We start from the raw sequence: 21,538 nt of genomic DNA, 5'->3' as shown, positions 1-21,538 counted from the left end.
GACTCGAGGGCTCCAAGGTGCTCCGCGCCCGGAGTACGAACTAGCGCCAGCAAACCCGAAGGGTGTACCACACTCCTAGTTTTCGCTGTCGAGCTCAGCTACACCCTCATCGTTTACGCCCGGCGATGACTCGAAGAAGGCACAACTTGAGGAGGATGGTGGCAAGACCACTAACATCAGCAAAGGCCTATATCAAGCACAGGAGGATGCGCTCGTCGACATCCTCATGACCAATCGGTACAGCTTCGTATGGAAACCTTCTGACATGCCAAATAGAGAAAGAGGTAGCCAAACTCCTAGCAGTGCGGTTCATCAGGGAGGTTTTGCATCTAGACTAGTTAGCAAATTCAGTCCTTGTACTAAAAAAGAACAACGGAGAATACGCGTTGACTATACGGGTCTTAACAAGACGTGTCCCAAGAATCCTTATCCTTTATCTCGTATAGATCAAATAATTAAGAACTAACAATCCTTAGCATGCAAAGCATCGCTGATACACATCATCGCCGTGCAGCCATTTTCCGTCAATAACTAACAATCCTTAGCATTCACACCGGCACGCGAAATTGCACCCCAAATTAATTAAGAATGAAACCGGTCGGTGCAGACGTAGGTGGGTGATCACAAGGGCGTGAGGGTGATCCGCTTGAGGAGGCAGAAGTAGGCAAGGAGTCGGTAGGCGAGCGCCATGGCGAGCAGGATCCAGACCTCGCGCATGCCGCCGTCGAGGTCCACGGTGCCGAACGACGGCGACGACTGCAGGCGCTGGCAGCCGCCCCGGCTGGCGCAGTTGTACGTGAGGTGGCCGTGGTACTGCGCTTTGAGCAGCAGGTTGAAGCCGTAGTGCATGAAGGAGACGTACTTGAGCCAGCGGATGAACTTTGGGATGTGCTGGACGTAGTAGCCGCCGGTGAGGAGGAAGAGCATGAGCACGAGCGACGCCATGACCCCGGCCCTCTTGACGCTGAGGATGGCGGCGCCCAGCAGCTCCCCGGTGCCCTGGCTGGTGAACACGATGAGCAGCGTGGCGAGGAGCGTGAGGAAGAAGCACGGCACGGTGCGGCGGAGGCCCGCCATGAAGTAGAGGATGACCATGAAGAGCACCGGGTACACGACGTGCGGCACGGCGTCGCACAGCGTGCTGCTGGCGTAGTAGGCGCTCAGCCGGTACATGTCCGCCTTGCGCTCCTTCACCAGGTACAGCTTCTCGAAGGGGAACACGTAGACGGAGCCGAACAGCGACGACGACGTCCAGAAGATGCAGATGTAGAAGATGAGCCCGACCTGGTCTCGCAGCTGGGCCTCGGTCCCGGTCTGGGACTTCCACCAGAGGAGGCCCAGCAGGAGCGCCACACCGACGGCCTGGGCGAGCCGCATCTTGTCCAGGTAGTCGGAGGCGCGCTCTCGGAACGTGCGCCGGGACAGCACGGCGAACTGCTGGAACCAGCCGATGCTGCGGCGGCGGTCCTTACGCGCCCCAACCGCCAGCCGCAGCTGCTCCGTGGGCGGCGCCCTGCTTCTCCCACCAGCGCCGGCGCCGCGCCCCGCCCGGTGCTTGAGCTGCAGGTGCCTGATGACCTGGGACCTAAACTCCTGCGGGTCCGGCGAGCCGCGCAGCGCCTCGGGGACGCTGATGTCGTCGAGGTTGCCGGTGGCGAGGTCCAGCAGGAACTCGGCCGGGTTCATGGGGATCTCCGGAACGAAGCCCAGCGAGGAGAAGTGGTGCATGCAGTCCCGAGCCTTGCCGTGGTAGATGGCGTGCCCGTCAGAGATGAGCAGCAGCTTGTCGAACATGTAGAACATCCGGCTCGACGGCTGGTGGATCGTCGTGATGATCGTCCTGCGCGTCTGCAACATAACCATCCAGGATCGATCAAATTAATTAACAACATGATCGTCGTCGTCGTCGTTGGTGGCGTTGCTGCGCGCAAATGTATGTGGCGTGCTGCTACCTTGGCGAGGCGCTGGAGGACGAGGATGAGCTTGCTCGCCGACGTGGAGTCGAGGCCGGAGGTGGGCTCGTCGAGGAGGAGCAGCGACGGGTCGACGAGGATCTCGTTCCCGATGCTGGTCCTCTTCCTCTCGCCTCCTGACACCCCCCTCACGAACGCTCCGCCGATCTTGGTGTGCCGGCACCTGACCATGGAATCAATTGAGAATCGCATCGCAACTCATTCGATCGCCATGCATACATGTGAATGAAAACTAAACTCCCCATGGAAATTCAAATTCCACCTCTCTAGATTCAGCTCGGTGATGATGGCGTCGACCCTGTCGCGCTTCTGCTGCTTGGACATGCAAGCAGGGAGCCTCAAGAAGGCGGCGAACACCAGGGTCTCCTCCACCGTCAGCTGTGGGAAGAGGACGTCGTCCTGAGTCACAAATCCAATCCTGCAGCCGGCGCACAGATTAATAACGCAAAGAAACGTCACTGAATCTATTTCGTTTCTTTACTAACCCGTTATTAAGTTGAGTGAAAATTCTTGCTTGTTACAGTTTTAATTTACCTCCTTTTGAGGCAGGGGCTGTAGGGAGTGTCGTTGTAGGTTATCTGGCCCTTGATTCCGCCATCGAGCCTGCCTCCCAGGATCTTGAGCAAGGTGGTCTTGCCGCTGCCAGATGGGCCCATCAGCGCCAGGATCTCACCAGGGTCCACACTCCCTGCGATGCCCTTGAGGATGTGCTTGCAGCTGCTGCCCTGATCTACCCTCATCTGGGATGCAAACGCCTCTCTCGCAGCTGTGAGGGGGTTCTTCAAAGTCATCTTCACCCTGTACTCCACATTCTCGAACTGCGTTTTGCCCGGGGTATTGGGGTTCAGTGAGTGATTGCACGTATTAGAGAGTTTCTTTTACAGCCTAAAACAGGAGTGAGATAGTAGTAGATAGAAAAGCATAATACCTTGAGGAATATTGGAAGAGGGCCATCTTTTGTTGGCCACAGATGATCCTCCTCCTCCTCGACTTCGGCATCGGCGTCTCCATTGCCTTGCCAGGAAGGAGGAAGATGCTGGCGCTCCACTTCCGTCCTCTGCTCATCGCTGATCTCCATTGTTAACAATGCTGGAGCGAGAAAGTTGTTTCAGAGAGGAAGCCAAAGCATATGACCTCCCTCTTCTTTTTATGAAGTAGTAGGAAATGAGAGGTGTGAGCTCAGGTAACTACTACCAACCAAGAGCATGCCTACTTTGTTGTAACGTTGTTGATATGCATGATTCGGTTCTTTCACCCTGTTTGGTGACCCACAATCTTTCCAAGGGGCTTTGGGTGGAGAGAACCTTCCTCTAATCCCTCCAATGGATAGGCATTGTCTGTTGCGTCTTAAAAACATTCTCTTTCCTAAAAAACTTGTCTCGGCCAAATACACCTCTCGATTATGTTAATTAGGACTAGTCAGAATCAGCACAAAAACTGAGCTCTCAGGACGGGCAAAACGCATCGTTACCCTCTGACTGAGCACAACACATTTCTGAAGATAATAACTCAGTGCAGGTACTAGGATGATTTATTCATTTCATCTCAGTTCATCATACAAGTGAGATATGAGGACACATTGCAAATTTGCAAGTTTACAACAGGTGATAACGTCTATCTAGTACCATACAGTATCAGTTCTCCTGTTTCATCCTGCATCATGCATGGATCTGCAAAAGATTTTGCTATGTATATCACCTATGTCAATCACCCCCAGGAAATAGCAATGGGGGGTGGCCCACCCCGCAAAAAAAAAATATAGGATCAGGTGGATCAGAAGTGGCAAGCAACGTCTTGGTTGAATTAGGCTGGCCTTATTAGACAAGTCACAAGTGCTATGCTTGGTCGATGCCATTGGCGGACCCGTTCTGCACACCAAGCTTGTGGAACTCAGCCTCAATGACCTCCACGATTTTTGCATCCTCAGGGTCCTGCTCTGGGATATTCACATGCAAGGAGCCCTGCTTAATGAGCTCCTGATTCAGTGCCTGCTCCTGGATGAAGTTGTAAAGCTCTTGGTGGAACGGGTGATCGAGAGAGAAGCAATTGTCGGCATCGCTTGATGAATGTTTGGATGAGGCCGAGCCCTCCTGTCTACAGAAATGGGGAAGGGAAGAGTAGTCCATGATCTGCATGTTCCAGAATTGCCCATGTCATTGCTTTGTGATCGTCAAAGCAGAAAGCCAGAAGATGCTTAGGAGTAAAATCAAGTTCAGTGCAGCTCTGATTCTCTTATTTGACTTTGCAGACATACTATTTGGCCATGTAAACGGTAATCAGTCTTAATTACCTTTAGAAGCTCATCTCTCCCACAACCACGCAAAACATGAACCTTCTTTCTTGTTCTCTCTTGCAACAGAGGCTTCACGACCTAAAATCAAATGAAATGTTAAGAGAACCTTTACAGCAAAAATAAAAGAGTTGTAATAATCTCAAGAAACGTACCTTCCAACATGCAGAAAATATGTATGGAGCATTTACTATATAATAGGTCTCAGTCTTTTCAGGGTAATTCAAATCATCAACAGTAGATATTGCAGTCACAATCTGTAGTACATCAATAATTAGTTAGCAGTAGCATAAAAAAAATGAATAGCATTTGCACTGCGCATGTTTTACTTATTTTGATGGGTACTATTTATAATCTTCTAATTTGTCCGTGGCCTTATTTATACAGCATATTGAGTTACTTAAAATAGGCATATAACCATTGTTGTCGCCCTATGGACAACAACAACAACAAAGCCCTATGGACGTTAGGAAAAATCAATTTACACTCTTATAGTTTGGGAGAACAGAAGAGGATAGAATACAATGATATTGCAGGCTGTACCTTCATTTGGTTTAGTGCTGACAATTTCAGACCAGTCATATCGAGAACCTTTATACAGGTGGTAATAGGTCTCCCATACTTCTTTGTCACCGTAGGCTAGATGAAACAAAAGTGAGCAAATATATGTGTTAAGAAAATTCATAGAAGTTATCTAATTATCCATGGAGCTTTAGTTGATCACTCACCAAAATAAAACAATCACGGTACTCATTGATCTGAATGTGAGATTGCACATAGTAATTAACCTGGAAATACATGCATAAAGTATAAGGCATAAATTCATGGACAGACGAGTATGACTTGATCTCAAATACATATGGATTCAATCTGATAAAAGGGTCGAAATATATTCAAATTCATATATGACTCTAATTATATTGCAAGGTACTAGTGCAACAGTATTTACTAATATTTAATTTGATTGACATGGATGGATCTCAGATACATATGGATGCAATCTCATAAAAGGGTCAAACTCTAATTAGATTCATATGACTCCAATTATATTGCAACTTACTAGTGCAACAATATTTACTTATATTTATTTAATTTGATTGGCATGGATGCATTCTAACAAATGTTAAGTATATCAAGGCCCATGGCCTATGAGGATGTCTATACACAAATATTACAATCATGTGTCCTAATTCGTCATATTCTCAAAATCCCCAAGGCTAGTAACAATGGAAGCTACTAAAACTCTTAAGAACAGTCTGAGACAGTTACCGAAGCTTTGTCATATGTACTCAGTCCAACACCAACTGCAAATACAGGGATGCCCTACAATAGAAGGAAAGTGGACTGTTAGACAAACTTTGCATAGTTTATCCAATAATAACTTAGTTACAGACTGGATGTGAAGACTTTTATGGCATAGACAGCATAGAACTCATTGGTAAAGCACAAAAGATGAAAAATGTCTAAGTGCAAAATTCAAACCCGGGACTGTTCAAAAACCAATGCTAAATTAAGATGAATACAGCAAGCATGCAAAAAAAAATTATTATAACTTGCATAAGACAGCTGTACCTCTTTGGAGTATCCTGATAACCCAACAAGCTGTGTATCACGAATTGATCTATACAAATCTACTGGGATAATAGGTTTCTGCAATAGTCCAGCACAAACAGATGATCGAAATAAGGAAGTGTAAATACGTGCAGAACATCCTAACACTATAGTCAATAGCCAAGCTTGTCCTAGGACTGAGAGACTACTTACCTCCAGTATACTATCGATTTCATTTTGTATCCTCCAATTCAAAGAATCTTCAAGCTAGCAAAAGAAATTTTCCTCAGGTAATGAAACATTTACTTTAAGGGTTCATCAATATGAAAATTGAAAAGGACAATTGCAGTGTTAACAATTACCATCCTGTGAGCCTTATTCACATGCCACTCCCTAGCTTTAAGGAAACGCACTAATGTCTCTGTTGGGTAGCCCTGGTGCACATTCTGAAAAATAAAAAGAAAACATGAGAGCTCAAAGACAATCTCCCTAGGATAATAAGAAAAACTATTTATATCTACGAAAATTTGTATATTTCAAAATCAAAACAACTGCATATACTCATGGTTCTTTCTGAAGGCCAAGGGTGCTGGTACTGGTACCACAGATTCCAAACTAGGTTGTTTAAATGATATGTACTGCAAGAGCTTAACGCATTTTTTCAAGTTGGTCTAAAACAAGCTGGGCCGGAGGTTTTCAAAGATCCCCACCACCAGGACACCGGCATGGCATTATGGCATAGAAACAATTCACAAGTAGGGCCATAGGGGTAGACATGAAGAATCAGATACTAGTGCGACCTTTTTTTACTTGAATTTTGTCAAATATAGCTGACTCAAGTGCTTCCACTTTTTCATATTATCCATTGCAGAATCTCATCCCTTAAAAGTTCAGTTTTATTATCAATGAAGAAATTGATATTCTTTTCCAAGCTAAGAGTGCAAAGTATGCTGCACATAGTATGTTTATGGCATGTATCTATAAAGTCTACACACACTCAGTGAGTCGGAGTTCAAGAAGATAAGAGAAGGGATTTGCAAACTTTTAAGCAACTAAATGCAATATACAAATTATCCCTAAGATGAAGACTTCTCGAGCTGATTATAGTTTTTTGTGTAGTTTCAGAAACTGGATAGTATCAACCGGCTGGTGCATGCAATGCAACTCAATAAAATAGGCTGTCTGATCCTAACTAACCTTTTCAGCTAGGGATTGGGATGAATTGGCCTATCACTACCTCATCCCTAACAATCACAACTCGGTAAAAGAATACAGAATGGGACCGTCCTGCTAAAATCTGGGATGATCCTGTAACAGACCAATCAACCTAGAATGTGGTAATCCCTCAAATCAAGCATCATGCGCAAAACTTATCTACTGTTCCATTTTTAAGGAAAGTTATAGTTCCTTGCACTTATACTTTGCTTGCCTCATGTTATTGAGGCAATAATTCTGTTGCAAGTGGCACTTTCTTTTGATTCTCACTCCACCAGCCAAGAGGTTCTGCTGGGAATTATTTGGCATCTCCTACTCAGCACACAGTGCACACTTAAGCCTAGCCTTTAGAGAGAATTTCATTGACAGAAATGTTCTCTTGCAAACTAAAATTAACTGGTAAAATGACAGAATAAAAACAAAAGGAAGTCCATCCAGAAGTGCCGGATGCATAGGATGCCTACCGGCATGTGTCTGCACACTGGAATGACAAGTGTCAAGTGCCATTATATTAACAAAGTAAAGAGCAAAAGGTGAAATCATTCTATAATAATCCGCAACTACCAAAGACAGTTCCATTGACAAGCAACCAAACACGAGGAAAAGCACTGAGGTATATATTACTACCACCATATCAGGAGGCCCGAGGGGACCAAAAATGTCGCTGTCCACTAGTTGAAATAGTGGACCTGAGATCAGAATATTCCTCGACACATCCATTGTGGAAAGCTCTCAGCCCCCGTTGTCAAACTACTCAAAATTACCTCAGGGAACTCAAACGTGTGGCTTAGATAAAAGAACAAAATAACATTTTGCAGCCAATCAATAAGTACCGTCAACTTTCACAACTGTGAATTTATCCTTAGATCCGTATTCATGCTGGTTGAACTGTATCAACTGACTACGCATAAGTGAAAACAAAAGCTCGGGCATGAACTGGAATGATTTGATCCAAATCAGTACAAGTACTCTAGTACCAACCAGTGGCGGATCCAAAGGGGGGGCTGGGGGGGCTCCAGCCCCCCCTAATTTCTTGATTTCAATGCTAATTACTGTAGCAAAAACTTGATTTCACCGTTAAATCTTCGTGCAAATCAACATCTCTGTTGTTTTAGCCCCCCCTTATCCCGCATCCCACATCCGCCACTGGTACCAACAATCTAACAAACACTCCGTCTGACTTAGCCACTTGATCATCTAAGTCAGATTAATCATTCAAACTGTTTAACTGATCTAAGCAAAGGTTCCGTCTGATCCAAATCGAAATGCAGACTAAATAAAGCACAAAATGCCCATGCTTGACAGAAGAATCAAGATTTTTCAGATATCACGAAGGCTCAATATGAAGGTTAAAAAGAAAAGGCGCTTAGATCCATACCTCAAATGTCTTCTTCAGCAGCGTGTCCACTGCAAGAATCCAAGCCAGAGAAAACGCGTTATGAGTGACATTTTTAGCACCAGACGAACCCACACAAAACCCAGAACCGAAGACTCCGAAAGCTAAACCCAAAGTCCGAGCGGGGCCGCCGCTCCGAAATCGTAAAAAGATCCAAACTTTACCGGTGATCCAGAGCAAAAACTCTCACCTTGGTCCAGGAGGCCGGCGAGCTGCTCGACGGCGGCGGCGTCGCAGGCGGCGGCTGCCATTGCCGCCGCTGGGGGATCCGGAGCTCGGTCCGCGGGCGAGGACTGACGAGGCGGGAGCGGCCTGGTTTTGGTTTGACGATTTGGCGCGGATTTAGGAGCGCGGCCAAGAGGGAAAAAGATTCGCGCGGCGCGGTGGCGGGGGAACGAGATCGTCTAACTTTACCTCGAATGACTGCGCTGTGCAGTCATGACATCGTAGACGTCGGCTCACGATCGGACGCCTGTGCCCGTTGGCCGTATATCCATCTGTTTTACTCGTCTGCTACCTGGGCCTTGGCCCAAAATCAAGTCGCCCGCTATCCCGTGGTTGCCCAAAACCGAGTCTGCTGCTCCTCTTTGCCGCGATATTTTTCTTTTTGGCGCGAGCGCATTCTCCTTTTCCCGCGGTTGCGTGGCGGTGACGGTGGCGGTGAGCCATCGGCGGCGGCGGTGAGGCTTCGGCGGCCATCGGATGGTGCTTGTTTCGGTCGCCAACAACATGTTTGCAGGTCTGCATTCTATCTCTTTACCTGTATAGATTTCTGTGTTCTGTCTCTTCACGTGCGTTTGCATCCTTTGTAATTTATTTGCCTTCCCGTACTCCATCAGCTCACGTTAGACTCGATTAAAGAAACATCATCTTCCGTACATCAGAGAATAGAATCAGGGTATACGAGATGGAAGAAAAGAGGTGTGTAATCAATACTTGTTTCTTTCTCCCAAATGCGGTCAGATATATATTTTAGTTGCTTAGTATACCATTACCAAATAAAATATTTCATTTGCTGTAGGGATGGGTTTTTTTCTCTTTTCTTACCTCAAGTTGGCATGGAATTCAGCAATACAGATGAGGCTTGGATGTTTTGGGTTAGCTATGGTGGTCAAAAAGGATTTGAGGTTAGAAAAAGATACTCAAACAAAAGAAAATCAGATGGAACAATTACGTCATGCAGATTTGTTTGTGCCAATGAAGGTCACAGATTGAATGATAAAAGGGATCATTTAATAAAGTGTCCGAGAGCTGAAACACGAACTGATTGCCAAGTTCGTATGGGTCTTGTACTAGATCGGGAGAAGGGAAATTATAAAGTCAGTGAGGTGATTTTAGAACACAATCACACCCTCCAGTTGCCGGAAACCTCACATTTGTTGGTGTCTCAGAGGAAAATTTCAGAGATACAAGGTTTTGAAATTGAGACAGCTGATGATGCAGGAATTGGGCCAAAAGCTGCACATGAGTTGGCATCCATCCAAGTTGGTGGTTCAGTTAATCTCAGTTACACTCTTCGAGACCACAAGAATTATTTAAGGGCCAAGCGCCAACGTGAGATGGCGTATGGACAGGCTGGAAGCATGCTCATGTATTTTCGAGAAAAAATTGCTGAGAATCCATCATTTCAGTATGCATTGCAAATGGACCGGGAAGAACAGATAGCGAACATATTTTGGGTTGATGCTAAAATGCTCACTGACTATGCACATTTTGGGGACGTTGTCAGTTTTGATACTACTTTTGGAACAAACAAAGAGAGTAGGCCTTTTGGAGTATTTGTTGGGTTCAATCATTTTAGAGAAACTGTAGTTTTTGGTGCTGCTCTCATGTATGATGAGACATTTGAATCCTTTAGATGGCTATTTGAGACCTTCCTAAAAGCACATAATAGTAAGCAGCCTAAAACAATCTATACTGATCAAGATGCAGCAATGGGAAAGGCTGTCAAGGAGGTCTTTTTAGAAGCTTGGCATGGTCTGTGCACTTTTCATATTATGCAAAATGCTGTCAAGAATCTAGCTGAAGCTGATGATGAAGAATCATGTACTCCTCCAAAAAGAAAGGCCGAAGATAGCAAGGAAGAACCAAGTATCCTCGCAGATTTTAGTGCATGTATGTATGAGTATGAAGATGAAGCAACATTTCAAGAAGCATTTAACATCATGAGGACAAAGGCCAGCAAGCAAACTTGGTTGGATAGTATCTACAAGGTAAAAGAAAAGTGGGCTGAATGTTATATGACAAATGTGTACACATTAGGGATGAGGAGTACACAATTGAGTGAGAGCCTAAACAGCGACTTGAAGCGGCATTTCAAATCAGATTTTGATATCATTCGATTCCTTAAGCATTTTGAAAGGGTTGTGGAATATAAAAGAAATAATGAATTACAAGCTGAATTTGAATCAAGGAAAAAATTACCAAGACTCAAAATGAGGACACATATGTTAATACAAGCTAGCAAGCTGTACACACCAATTATATTTGAAGCTTTCCAATGTGAATATGAGAGGTCCATGGCAGCATACACCACCCCATTGGAAGACAAAAATGAATATCTTGTAGCAATTGGGAGTCTTGATGAAAATCCTACCCTTGAGAAGGAATACAAAGTTACTGGTAACCCTACAGACCAAACAAGCACATGCAGCTGTGGGCAGTTCAATAGAATCGGAATATTGTGTGCCCATGCTCTGAAAGTTCTTGATTTGATGAATATCAAGTCAATCCCAGAACAATATATATTGAAGCGATGGACTCGTGAAGCACGTAGTGGGATAGTACAGGACAACCAAGGCCGAAACATAGTAGAGGATCCAAAATTAGATACTATGCTTTGCTACAAAGATATGACTCGCAAATTTCTTAATTTGGTACACCGAGCTGCAAGTCATCCACGGTGCGTCTTATTAGTAAACAATGCACTTGACATGGTTAGCAAGCAAGTCGAAGAAGAAATCACAGGTTTTCCTAGTGCAATGGAGCCTATCAATGTTCCTACAAATGATTCGCCCCCAATTAATTTGCTGAGCACAGCAAGCCTAAAGAAAAAGGACATTGAAACTAAAACCTCAAGGCGCCAAAGAAATTGGCTTGACAAAAGACGTAAATTTGCAAAGAAGGGAGGTAAGGAAAAGGAAAATGGTTCAAAGGTAAGTGATAACACAAAATACATTTGATTCTCTTTCAGCATGTTCAATAAGAAAATATATTCAGTTTTGTTTTTTTTTTACTTGAAGGAACAAGAAACGGCAAAGAAGGGAGGTAAGAAAAAGGAAAATGGTTCAAAGGAACAACAAACTGTAAAGAAGGGAGGTAAGAAAAAAGAAAAAGAAGGAGCAGTACAAGAAACTGTAGCTGTGCAAAATATCTCTCCAAGTATTTCTTTGCCCATGGAAGAAATGTCTGAACAGTACATGGCTATCAATACATTCTCTCAGATACTGACGGTAATATTTCAAACTATTACACCATTCTACTAAAACATACATGGCCGTCAATACATTCTCTCAAATGTTCTCAACCTTTTATTTTGCAGGGGACAGTCACAGATGATGTTATTGCTGATTTCTAGTAGCATGGACATTTGCTGCAATCTGAATATATTTTTTTAAATCTGTTGCTTCCTGAAACATAGATTGTTTAGGAGAGTAGCTTTTGAAGAATAGCCTCATGAAATATTTGTCATTGAAGTGTAAGTTCAGGGAACTGCATCTCTGAACAACAGAGCGTCAAGTGCATCTCTGAACCTACATTCAGGGAATTGCATCTGTGAAAAGCAGAGCCTTTTGTTCATCAAACTTGCAACAATCAGCATTACAATTCCAGGACAATTTGCAACACAATGGAAAGCTATACAATTTGCATGATTTGTTGCCTTCGATACAATCACAAGTTACACAGTACTAGCTCTTGCACAAATGTCAATTTACAGGCAAGCTAGCAATAGAAATTAGAAAGGGGAAAAAAGGCCGTGGAACAGCAGCCATGTCCGGAGCTCTGCAGAGGCGGAAGACGTGCAGAAGGTGGGCGACATGGAAATTTCGCAGGCCGGTGACGGCAACAGCGACGGCGACACGCTCGGCGAGGATGGCTGCTCGTCAAGGACGGCAACCGAGCGGCAGTCTGCGAGGGCAGCGTGGCACAGCTCTTGGCGAGGACGGCGCGGCACAGCCGGACGCTGACGGCGCGGCGCAGCTCTCGGCGAGGACCGCGACGGGACGACCTGACTCCGACGGCGCAGCAGTCGACGACGCCTTCGAGTGAAACTACGGAAGACAACGACTGCGATTACCTTTCTGGGCTAGATGGGCCTTGCCATTTGGGCAGCCCATTACACTTTAGCGTATCCATCGTCCGATCGTGAGCCGACGTCTACGATGTCGTGACTGCACAGCGCAGTCATTCGAGGTGAAGTTAGACGATCTCGTTCCGTGGCGGGCGGGGAGAGACAAAAGAGGGAGGAAAGGGGAGAGCGGACTGCGGAGGTCGCCTCCCACTCGGAGTCGGTTGGTCCACAGGCGACCTCAACGGCATGGGACTAGCTATATACCGCTGCTGTGCTGAACTGTGGAGTAGGGGCGGGGCTGCCCGTTGCTGTTGCAAAAAGCAATGAATTTCTTTTTCATATATAAAAAAGCAATTGATTAGTGCTTTCATGTGCTTCACGTTTCATGTACTAGTATTTCTTTTTTTTTAAGATGTTGCATCTTCTTTAGCATCTTTTTACTAGCTTTTGTTGTAATTTGGGAAGTGTTGAGAGCCCTCTTTGGAGCACAATAATTTAACTTTTTTCTTGAAATATCTAGGAGATAGCATACTTCTTTCCTCTATGATTGTTCTCAAAGAAATGCACACTTAGAACCCCGTTTGGCACAGCTTCACTTCACCCGTGAAGCCCTTTTGAGGGGGGGGGGGGGCTTCAGTTCCATGAACAGCTCTACTAGTAGAGTTGGATCCATTTTGATAAATCATTTGGCAAAACAGTTCCACGTATAGAGTTCCTTAAATATGTTCTCACAGGACGCCACGTAGGATGAGGTGAAGCCGAGAGAAACCACTATTTTTTGGCTTCTTCCCACCCCAAAGCTCTGTGATAGCACGTTTTTAGGGGCTTTATCGGTGGAGTCGTTTTATTTTACCCTGTTTGACATAAAACAGCTCCTAAAGCCGTTGGAGAAGCCCTACCAAACGGGTCTTAGTATTCTTTGCTCTGCACTTTTAGGATGAAAGGAAGTCACTAAGGCACGAAGAAACACAAAGAGTACATATGTGGAATATCAAAATTAGTAATATCTAATATGTCACCTAACCTAGCTTCAACAGTTTTGCATCTCTTTTGGTCGAGCACTCGAGCTCGAAGCACTCTATATGACATATATCAAAAGAAATATACACTCCCGGGCCCTAGGAGGCTGTTTGATATGAGGCTCCGGGGTGGCCCAGCGCCCTCTAGCTGCAACGTGGGTTGTTTGATTTGTTTGGCCCACCAACGAGCTAGGTCCGCGGGCTACAAAATACCCTCTCTCATGGCTCCCAAGAAATGAAAGAAAGGGCCGCTTTTTTCTGGGCTAGGCCGGCTGAAGCACTCAAGGGCACGCTGGAGTCACCGTGTTAAAGATTTCCAAACGTGCCGGCACGGCACTACACGGCCCTAGCCCACCTGGGCACGGCACGGTAGGCACGGTTGATGAGGCGTGCCACCGTGCCGGAGTTTAGGCCTAGGCATGGCACTAAACTTGCTGGATCGTGCCTGACGTGCCGTGCCAGCACGGCAGCCCAGCGTGCCCCGTGCCGGCCCTGGCACTGAAATTACAAAAATATTTATTCAAATCATAAGTTCACAGAGATAACTTCTAACTCGTCAAAAACATTAGACAATGCCAGCAAAAAACAGCAAAGAGCAAAGAACAGCAAAGAACACAGGCAAGTTTTGAAACTAAAACTAATTAAAGTAGGAGCTGTGCAATGGCTGCCTCATTAAAAACCTGTTTAGGTAAAACTCATCCTTGTGAGAAACCCTAAACAGGAAAAGAGTACAGTCAGCTCCTAAGATTGTTCATAAGTTCATTACATCCAGCCTCCAGCATGTCCAAGTCTTAATAGCTATTACAGAACCATTACATAAATGGAGAACTTAATCAACATCAAGATAAAGTGCTTCAAAGGCCTCTTCTAGCTCCTTATCCTCCACCATGTGCTGCGGTCTTGATTCAGCATTCTCTCAGTCCTTGATGCAGGTTAGTGCCTCCATAGTCTCAGGGTTCAGCCTCCGGCGACGCTCCTCGATGATTCTGCCAGTAGTGCTAAAGGTAGATTCTGAAGAAATGGTTGACACGGGCACAGTAAAAAAATCTTTTGCAAGAATAGAAAGCACAGGATAAGTAAGCTTGTGCTCATGCCACCATTGCATGAGGTCAAAATCATCATCTAACTGGCTGACTGTGTCAGAGTCCAGGTAGGATGCAAGCTCGCTAGAGTTAGAAGCAGAAGCTGCCTGTAGCAAAGAAGTGGTAGAAACACCCCTAGACTGATCAAGATTAGGAGGGAGGGAAGAACAGCCAGCTCCAATGTCAAGCTCATCATCATCATAAATGTCAGCCCAAGCTGTTCTTTTTTTACCAGAAAGGGATGCAGGAACAACTCTTTTGAGCCTAACAGAGCCATACATTGCATCATACCTGTTGTACATTCTAAAAAGAAGAGCTCTGGCGTTCAACAACTTGTTAGTGTAATCAACATTAAAAAGAGAATTCAACTTTCTAAGCACTTTGGTAAAGCCCTTAATCTTAGCTCTTAGATCCAGTATGAATACAATGGAATGAAGATCAGGTATGTTCTTCCAGTACTTATTATATTTATCAATCATAGACTGCACAACAGGTCTCAGATGTTCATCATGTTGATATTTAATCTTAACAATATGATGAATCATAAGTGGAGAAGTAGGATAGTACACACCAGATAAAGCAATAGTAGAGTCATAAAACAGTTCAAGAAATTACAACATCTTAGTTGCCATATCCTAGTGATCACCAGTCAACAGGAAAGGACTACCTGTAGGTCTAGGGTAATTAGCCTCAATGAAAGTACTCCTGTGAGATAACAATGTTTTCAGCATAAGGTAGGTGGAGTTCCACCTAACATCCATGTCCAGTGAGAACTTCCTAGGTCTAACACTGCTAGCAATGCAATAACTCTTGTATGCAGCAATTATTTGATTAGAGGAGTTCAAAAAAGAGATTACAGTTCTAAAGTTGTCAATGAGAGGATTAACAGCAGCCAATGCTTCCTTAACAATCAGGTTAATAATATGACAAGCACATCGTTGATGCAAAAACAGATCAGCACCTAAATACTCTTTAAGTATAGGTTTCAGTTTATCCATTGCATTTTTATTGGCAGATGCATTATCCAAAGTCACAGAAAAAACCTTGTTAAGTATACCATACTTAGCAAGGACAGTTTTAACACGCTCAGTAGCAGACCGCCCAAATAGCTCGGCGTAGTCCTCGCGGACATCGTCCTCCTCATCATCCTCGGCTAACCCGCACATCCGCAGCTCGTCGTTCTGAGAGTGATCAAACTCCCCTTCATCGGCGTCGCCTATGCCTGGGGCCATCTTTGCTGTCTCCGGTTCCTCGATGGCTGCATCAATCAACAATAGAAAAAGACGGTTAGGGTAGGAGATTAGAGTTAGGGTAGGGGATTAGGGTAGGGGATTACCCTTACCTCTAGAGCTGGAGCGCCGAAAACGACGATGAGATGGACCGGATGCACACCCCCAGTACCTCAACGAAGATCGGAGCCCCGGAGGTGGCGGCGGCCGGCGATGAGAACGACGGACAGAAGATGGAGATGCGTCGAGGATGCTAAGAACGAGTCTCAATCGACTTTCAGGGATGAAGAACAAGGGAACATATGGAGATTGAAGGCGGGAACCACCAGATCTGAGAGAGAAGAGGGAGATTGAGGGCAGAGAGGGAAAGTAGGGAGATTGAGGACGGAACCCACCGGATCTAACCCCTTACCCGCCGGAGAACGCCATGGACACAGTGGAGCAGGGGAATGAGGCGACGATCAGGCGAACGAGCGAGAGCAAGGAGCGAGACGACAGCGGGCGAGAGCGACGAGCGAGACGAGAGCGGCGCGAGGGAGACGAGAGCAGGCGAAATGAGCTAGGGTTTGGATGGTGGGGGGGCGGCCACGGCGGGTGGCTTATATACCGGCATACCGCAGCCCCGCCGACGCCCTAGAGCCATGCCTGAGCCATGCCGCCCGTTGGAACGGGCCGTGCCAGGGCCGGCACTACAGGCTGACTCCTTGGCCCAGGCACGGGCACGGCTGGGGCGGGCTAGGGCCGGGCTTTTTCACACCGGGCTCATGCCAGCCGTTTCAACCGGCCCGTTTGGAAATCTTTACACCGTGTGGAGGTGTTGTCGAGTTTTCACCGGTTCTCCATCCGCACAATGCTCGCAGCTGATGCCGCCGCCGCCGCGGGAGGAAGAAGGCGAGGCAGCGCCAGCAGCCAAGACCTAGGCGGACGCGCGCACGAGGTGCCGCCATTGCCGCTCTTGTCGCCGCCGCTGAGCCAGGAAGAGGAGTACGGGGCCAGTTCGTGGTGTACGGGCGCGAGCGGCGGGCCAGTTCGTGGTGCCCATCGCGCTGTTGCACCGCCCCGAGTTCCGGTCCCTGCTGCGGCACGCCGAGGAGGAGTTCGGGTTCACGGGCGCCGGCGCCGGCGGCATCCTCGTCCTCCCCTGCGTGGAGGTCGCCTTCTGCTCCCTCACCAGGATCCCTCCGCTTTGCAATTTCTCCGCGGCCGCAGGACCCACCGCTCGCGGCATAGGTCGAGGTCTCCCTCTCCCTCAGCATCTTCTTCCTCCTGCCCGCGACCATCTTCTTCTAGGACGCTGGGCCAGTGGAGATGGAGGGCCACTCGAGCTTGCTCACATCTGAGGCGCCATGGGCTTGTTCGTCGTCTGCCGTTGCCGACTCAAGCTCATCGCGGTGGTGCTGCTCCTACTCGTGTTCCTTGTCGGCGCCTAGCAAGTGCTCGATAGAATGCCGAAAAGAGAAACAGGAGGGCAACTTCACCGTATTCCAAATGCAAGGTCATCCTATCCATCTTGTACACCAAATCAAACATAATCCCAATCTGACCTGGCTCACCTATCAAACAAGAGGTGTTGCACCATGGGAGCCATGCTTTGGCTGGCCACGGATGTTCATAGGCCGTTCGGCTGGCTGGCTGGTTCTGTCTCTCATGAAATCACTGTTCACGTCCTGCCAGAACAGTATTTTTCTCTCACAACAATTAGCCAGAACAGTATTTTTCAGTCCTGCCGAACAGGCCCTCAACTTGTTGGTTACACTCATGACTCATGTAGCCCAACTAGTCAAAGCATGATTTGGATGTCAGGGGGTTAGGTGTATGATGTGCCACCTTCTGAATTTTGAATTTAATTAAGACGACTGGGTTTCAGTCGTGCTGGGCCAAGCCCAAGCAAAACAGGAAAAAAGAAAGGTCATTTATTTGAGAAAAGTAGACATGGATATATTCCAGTCCATTTTAAGCATTGAGCAAAGATGCTCCTCATATGAAAAGATGCCAAGTGGCCGAGCACATCTGATGATTAAAAAAAGAATATGACAAAAGAATATGACTGTCTAGCTACGTATTTTCCATGTGCTCCACAGCGTGGACGCCGTCCATAGGTCCACGCGCGAGCGTAAGTCGATCTGCTGCACATGCTAAGATCCTCCTCTGGAATATTAGGTGGAGTAGCAACGCACGCGCACCTAAAAACTTACTCAAAAAATTAGTTTACAAGTCCTTTAGTAATCAACTTAGGGAGTGCTTGTCAGGGCGTGTCCTCAGTGGGCTTCATGCGAGGAGCCGTTCGAAAACAGCTCCGGCTTCTTCTACGAGGGTCATAAGGGCATGTTTGGTTTCAAATAAGTCACCTACTTATAAGTTAAAAAGTGAAATAAGTGACTTATTTTATCAAACACCACCAACTTATAAGTCACCCCTGTTTATAAGTTTTAAGTTGGTTTACCTCTGCTTAAAAACTTATAAGTCGCTCTTTTCCGCGTGAGGCCCACACCTTTAATGAGCTTATAAGTCATCTACAACCAAACATGCATGACTTATAAGTCATTGGTTTTCAGTCACATGACTTAATAAGTCACCTGACTTATGGAAACCAAACATGTCCTAATTTTCGTTTAAAAATAGCTCATCCTACGAAGCATTTGATAGAAGCCAAAGCCAAAGAGGAGCCATAGGATCTGTTTGGGACGGCTCCACCAAATAAAAAAGTGGATCTTAATTCACCCTGGAGCAGAGTGGAGCTGACAGAGCTGGAGGTGTTCTGGGACAGCTCCACTTTCATCTCTATTTCACTTCCACGTGGGTCCCACACGTCGGCACTTCATCCCCTCTATCTTCATCTTCCTACTCATCAGATCAGAGCGGAGCGGAGCATCGCTGGGGAGTGGGGGGTGGCGGGCGTGCGGCTGTCCTTCCGTAGCAGGACGCGCCGGCGGCCATGGCTGCCCTCGAGCGTCGAGGATGCGAGGCGGAGCAGCGACCTTGGGCGGGGAGGGGTGTCGCGTGCGGGATGGGGGCTCAGGGCGCTCGCGGACGGCGTTGGGTCCTCGCGCTCGGGGTGGGCGGGCGCGTGGCCGGCCATGGTGCACGGCTTGGGGAGCTCGCGAGCCTCCGCGGACGGGGCTTCAGCCAGCCATGGCGCGCGGGCGGGTGTGGTGGGGCTGGCGGAGGTCGCGACCGGGGCGGGCGCGCAGGTCCGGCAGAGGTCTCCGGCGAGTCACGAGCGGGGCTTGGGCGACGGCCAGGCGCGGGTCGCGGGCGGGGAAGGCGCAGTCGCAACGACAAAGACGAGAAACATCACGAATGGAAGCGGTAATTTTTGCGTAGGATAGATCTAGTGGAGCACATTTGAGTTGCTCCATTAATTTGGTGAATCTGAGGACAGACCCATTAATTTGGTGGATCTGATGTACTAGTGGAATTGGTAGAGTTAGAGGTGTTTGGTAAACTTTTTTAGATCTGGATTAGAATTTGATGGATCTGGAGTTGGTGAAGATGTTCCAAACTACCCTTAATATCTATGAATTTGTAAACCCACGATTGTAAAACTCTCTTTTTTTAAGTGTCGGCTTGAGGCGTTCTCTATAGTGAATTTCATTCATAGATTATTAGATAAGACAAAAGCAATTTTTGCAGCAGGACATCTGACTTCAATGGAATTTACCAATTTACACCGCCAACATCGAAATATGCCCACTACAGTTATGAAAGTTTGTCTATTTATCCACACACACCGCACTAATTATTTTATTTATTTCTCATATTTCAAGAGAGAAAAGTGGACTAAATGTTTTTTCTTCCCTTGCTTTCAACATCCAACTCTTCATCGTTCATCAGGTTTCTTCTCCGGTGAACATCTCCTATGGCCGGAACCTCTGTTTCTTCTCCACCGATCAGCCGTAGTGCGTGGCGTTGCAACTGCAAATGCTCCTCCCCGCGTCGACACCTCTCGGAGCGCGGAGCTGTGAGGGGAAATGATCTCGTGGAGCGCAGCGAGCGAGGCAGAGGTGAGGGCGACACCGGCATCCTCGGAGCTGACGGCGTCGAGGAAGGTCGTCCACCGTGCGGCGACGAGCGATGGAGATGGGGAGAAGGCAAGGCCATGCGGGCTCCTCGCAAAAGCACCCTAGCTGCTAGCCACCCGGAGTGCCGTTTGAACAAAAATCATTTTTTTATATTTTTTCATGCTCGATAAGTTCTATATATCTTATGTACAGGTCTAGAGAGCCAATATCGCTCTCTATATTTAGTTAACGAGAAATTCAAAATGAATGATAGTAATATTGGAAATCTAATTAAAGAAGTCATTAGACTGTCTCCAACGGCCCCAACCAAAATGCGAGAAGCATTTGATAGATTGGGTCGCGCACAACAGAATTGCTAGGCACCCGAAACTTCCCTTTTCCAACAGAGGACGCAAAAGAGAAACCAGAATGCCACCCACCAAGCCCCTCCGAGCGCCACGGACCCGCCTCGCCGCGCCGTGCGCTCCTCCGTGCGCCTCTCCACCTCCTGCGCCGTGGCGCGCACCGCCACCTCGTCGTCGGTCCTGGCATCCAGCGTGACGCGAGCTTGCGGACGCCCTCGTCGAAGGTGCCCACCTTGTCAGCCGCCGAGAGCCACCCGCGGGGCTGCTCGAACGAGAGCGAAGGGAGTGGCGCCAGAGGGGATGGGGATGCTGCTGGGCGCGGCGCGCGCACGAGCCCATGCGGACCCGGACGGCGAGGAGGAGGTGGAGTGCGAGGTGTGCAAGGAGGCGGCGCCTACGGAGGCAGTCGAGGCTCACGGCGATGGCGTTGCAGGCGTCGAGGAGCGCGACGCCAGTGTCAAGGTGTGCGGTGACCGCAGCAGCGGACGAGTCGCCCTCACCGGCACCAACGAGCGCGGGCCCTGCGTCCGCGAGCGTGAGCTCGAGGAGGTCGGCCACCCGGGCGGCCGCCGCGTTGAGCCGGCTCCGGTGCGGCGACTCCGAGGCGCTGCTCTCGCCGGACCGGGCTCTTGTGCGGATCTCGTAGCATTGGGCCCTGCATGGAGACGCAAAAAGACGAAGAGAAGACCCTTATTCGTGTTTGGCGTCGCCTCCCACCCAAGATGGGTCACGTGTTTGCCTACACTGTTGGAGGCTGTTTTGTCCTACTAAAACACTATGTACAACGTATTTTGGGTTTGGGTCACGCTATGCCTACTCCGTTAGAGTCAGTCTTAGAGAGTATTGTTTTACCAAATTCTTTATTTTTATAAATAATAAAGAAGGATATATAAAAAAGAGTTCTCCTATAAAGATGGATCAGGTCCAAAAGCTGAGTTTGACATGACAGTCTGTTCATTTCGGTTGAAACGATCGTTGATTATTAGTGTTGACTAGTTTAATGTAAAAAAAAATATTGTTGTAGCTTATAATTCAGGGATCGTTTAGGACCCTGATGAATGACGGACCGGAGCTGGAGTCTCGTACAGTTCAGTTCAGACTTCATAACAAAAGGACACGACACGAG

At 47.3% G+C, this 21,538-nt stretch overlaps 3 protein-coding genes across 3 annotated transcripts; 1 reads left to right on the top strand and 2 right to left on the bottom strand.

Moving 5' to 3' along the window:
* Positions 1-621: 621 nt before the first annotated feature.
* LOC136529846 (ABC transporter G family member 26-like) lies at positions 622-3,051 on the bottom strand. Its single transcript, XM_066522899.1, has 5 exons — positions 2,902-3,051; positions 2,508-2,791; positions 2,236-2,391; positions 1,953-2,136; positions 622-1,848 (listed from the first exon to the last, which is right to left on the bottom strand). The coding sequence occupies exons 1-5, from the start codon at positions 3,049-3,051 to the stop codon at positions 622-624; spliced, it is 2,001 nt and encodes a 666-aa protein (XP_066378996.1).
* A 461-nt stretch (positions 3,052-3,512) lies between these two features.
* Positions 3,513-8,807, bottom strand: LOC136528115 (phosphatidylinositol/phosphatidylcholine transfer protein SFH9-like). The gene is made up of 11 exons (XM_066521018.1): positions 8,616-8,807; positions 8,408-8,436; positions 6,177-6,260; positions 6,028-6,081; positions 5,836-5,913; positions 5,533-5,586; positions 4,992-5,051; positions 4,807-4,902; positions 4,419-4,520; positions 4,264-4,344; positions 3,513-4,102 (listed from the first exon to the last, which is right to left on the bottom strand). The coding sequence occupies exons 1-11, from the start codon at positions 8,674-8,676 to the stop codon at positions 3,809-3,811; spliced, it is 993 nt and encodes a 330-aa protein (XP_066377115.1). The 5' UTR covers positions 8,677-8,807; the 3' UTR covers positions 3,513-3,808.
* Positions 8,808-8,811: 4 nt separating this feature from the next.
* On the top strand, positions 8,812-12,140 carry LOC136528114 (protein FAR1-RELATED SEQUENCE 5-like). The gene is made up of 4 exons (XM_066521017.1): positions 8,812-9,346; positions 9,447-11,580; positions 11,686-11,877; positions 11,967-12,140. Exons 1-4 carry the CDS (start codon positions 9,333-9,335, stop codon positions 12,000-12,002), a joined length of 2,376 nt encoding a protein of 791 aa, XP_066377114.1. The 5' UTR covers positions 8,812-9,332; the 3' UTR covers positions 12,003-12,140.
* The last annotated feature ends 9,398 nt before the right edge of the window (positions 12,141-21,538 follow it).

This window comes from Miscanthus floridulus, chromosome 19 (assembly GCF_019320115.1).
Source record: "Miscanthus floridulus cultivar M001 chromosome 19, ASM1932011v1, whole genome shotgun sequence".
Classification (NCBI taxonomy): Eukaryota; Viridiplantae; Streptophyta; class Magnoliopsida; order Poales; family Poaceae; genus Miscanthus; species Miscanthus floridulus.
This window is presented reverse-complemented; position numbering and strand designations above follow the sequence as displayed.

What these genes read in the sequence shown, in the direction of transcription:
- LOC136529846 (XM_066522899.1), bottom strand. Translation starts at nt 3,051, where the DNA reads ATGGAGATCAGCGATGAGCAGAGGACGGAAGTGGAGCGCCAGCATCTT. An exon ending in AGCCCCTGCCTCAAAAGGAG is followed by an intron (nt 2,392 to 2,507) that starts GTAAATTAAAAC and finishes CGCCGGCTGCAG; the next exon opens with GATTGGATTTGTGACTCAGG. An exon ending in ACCGAGCTGAATCTAGAGAG is followed by an intron (nt 2,137 to 2,235) that starts GTGGAATTTGAA and finishes TTCCATGGTCAG; the next exon opens with GTGCCGGCACACCAAGATCG.
- LOC136528115 (XM_066521018.1), bottom strand. Translation starts at nt 8,676, where the DNA reads ATGGCAGCCGCCGCCTGCGACGCCGCCGCCGTCGAGCAGCTCGCCGGC. An exon ending in AAATCGATAGTATACTGGAG is followed by an intron (nt 5,914 to 6,027) that starts GTAAGTAGTCTC and finishes GGACTATTGCAG; the next exon opens with AAACCTATTATCCCAGTAGA. An exon ending in GTACATATGACAAAGCTTCG is followed by an intron (nt 5,052 to 5,532) that starts GTAACTGTCTCA and finishes ATGTATTTCCAG; the next exon opens with GTTAATTACTATGTGCAATC.
- LOC136528114 (XM_066521017.1), top strand. An exon ending in AAAAGGAAAATGGTTCAAAG is followed by an intron (nt 11,581 to 11,685) that starts GTAAGTGATAAC and finishes GAAACGGCAAAG; the next exon opens with AAGGGAGGTAAGAAAAAGGA. An exon ending in CATTCTCTCAGATACTGACG is followed by an intron (nt 11,878 to 11,966) that starts GTAATATTTCAA and finishes TTTATTTTGCAG; the next exon opens with GGGACAGTCACAGATGATGT.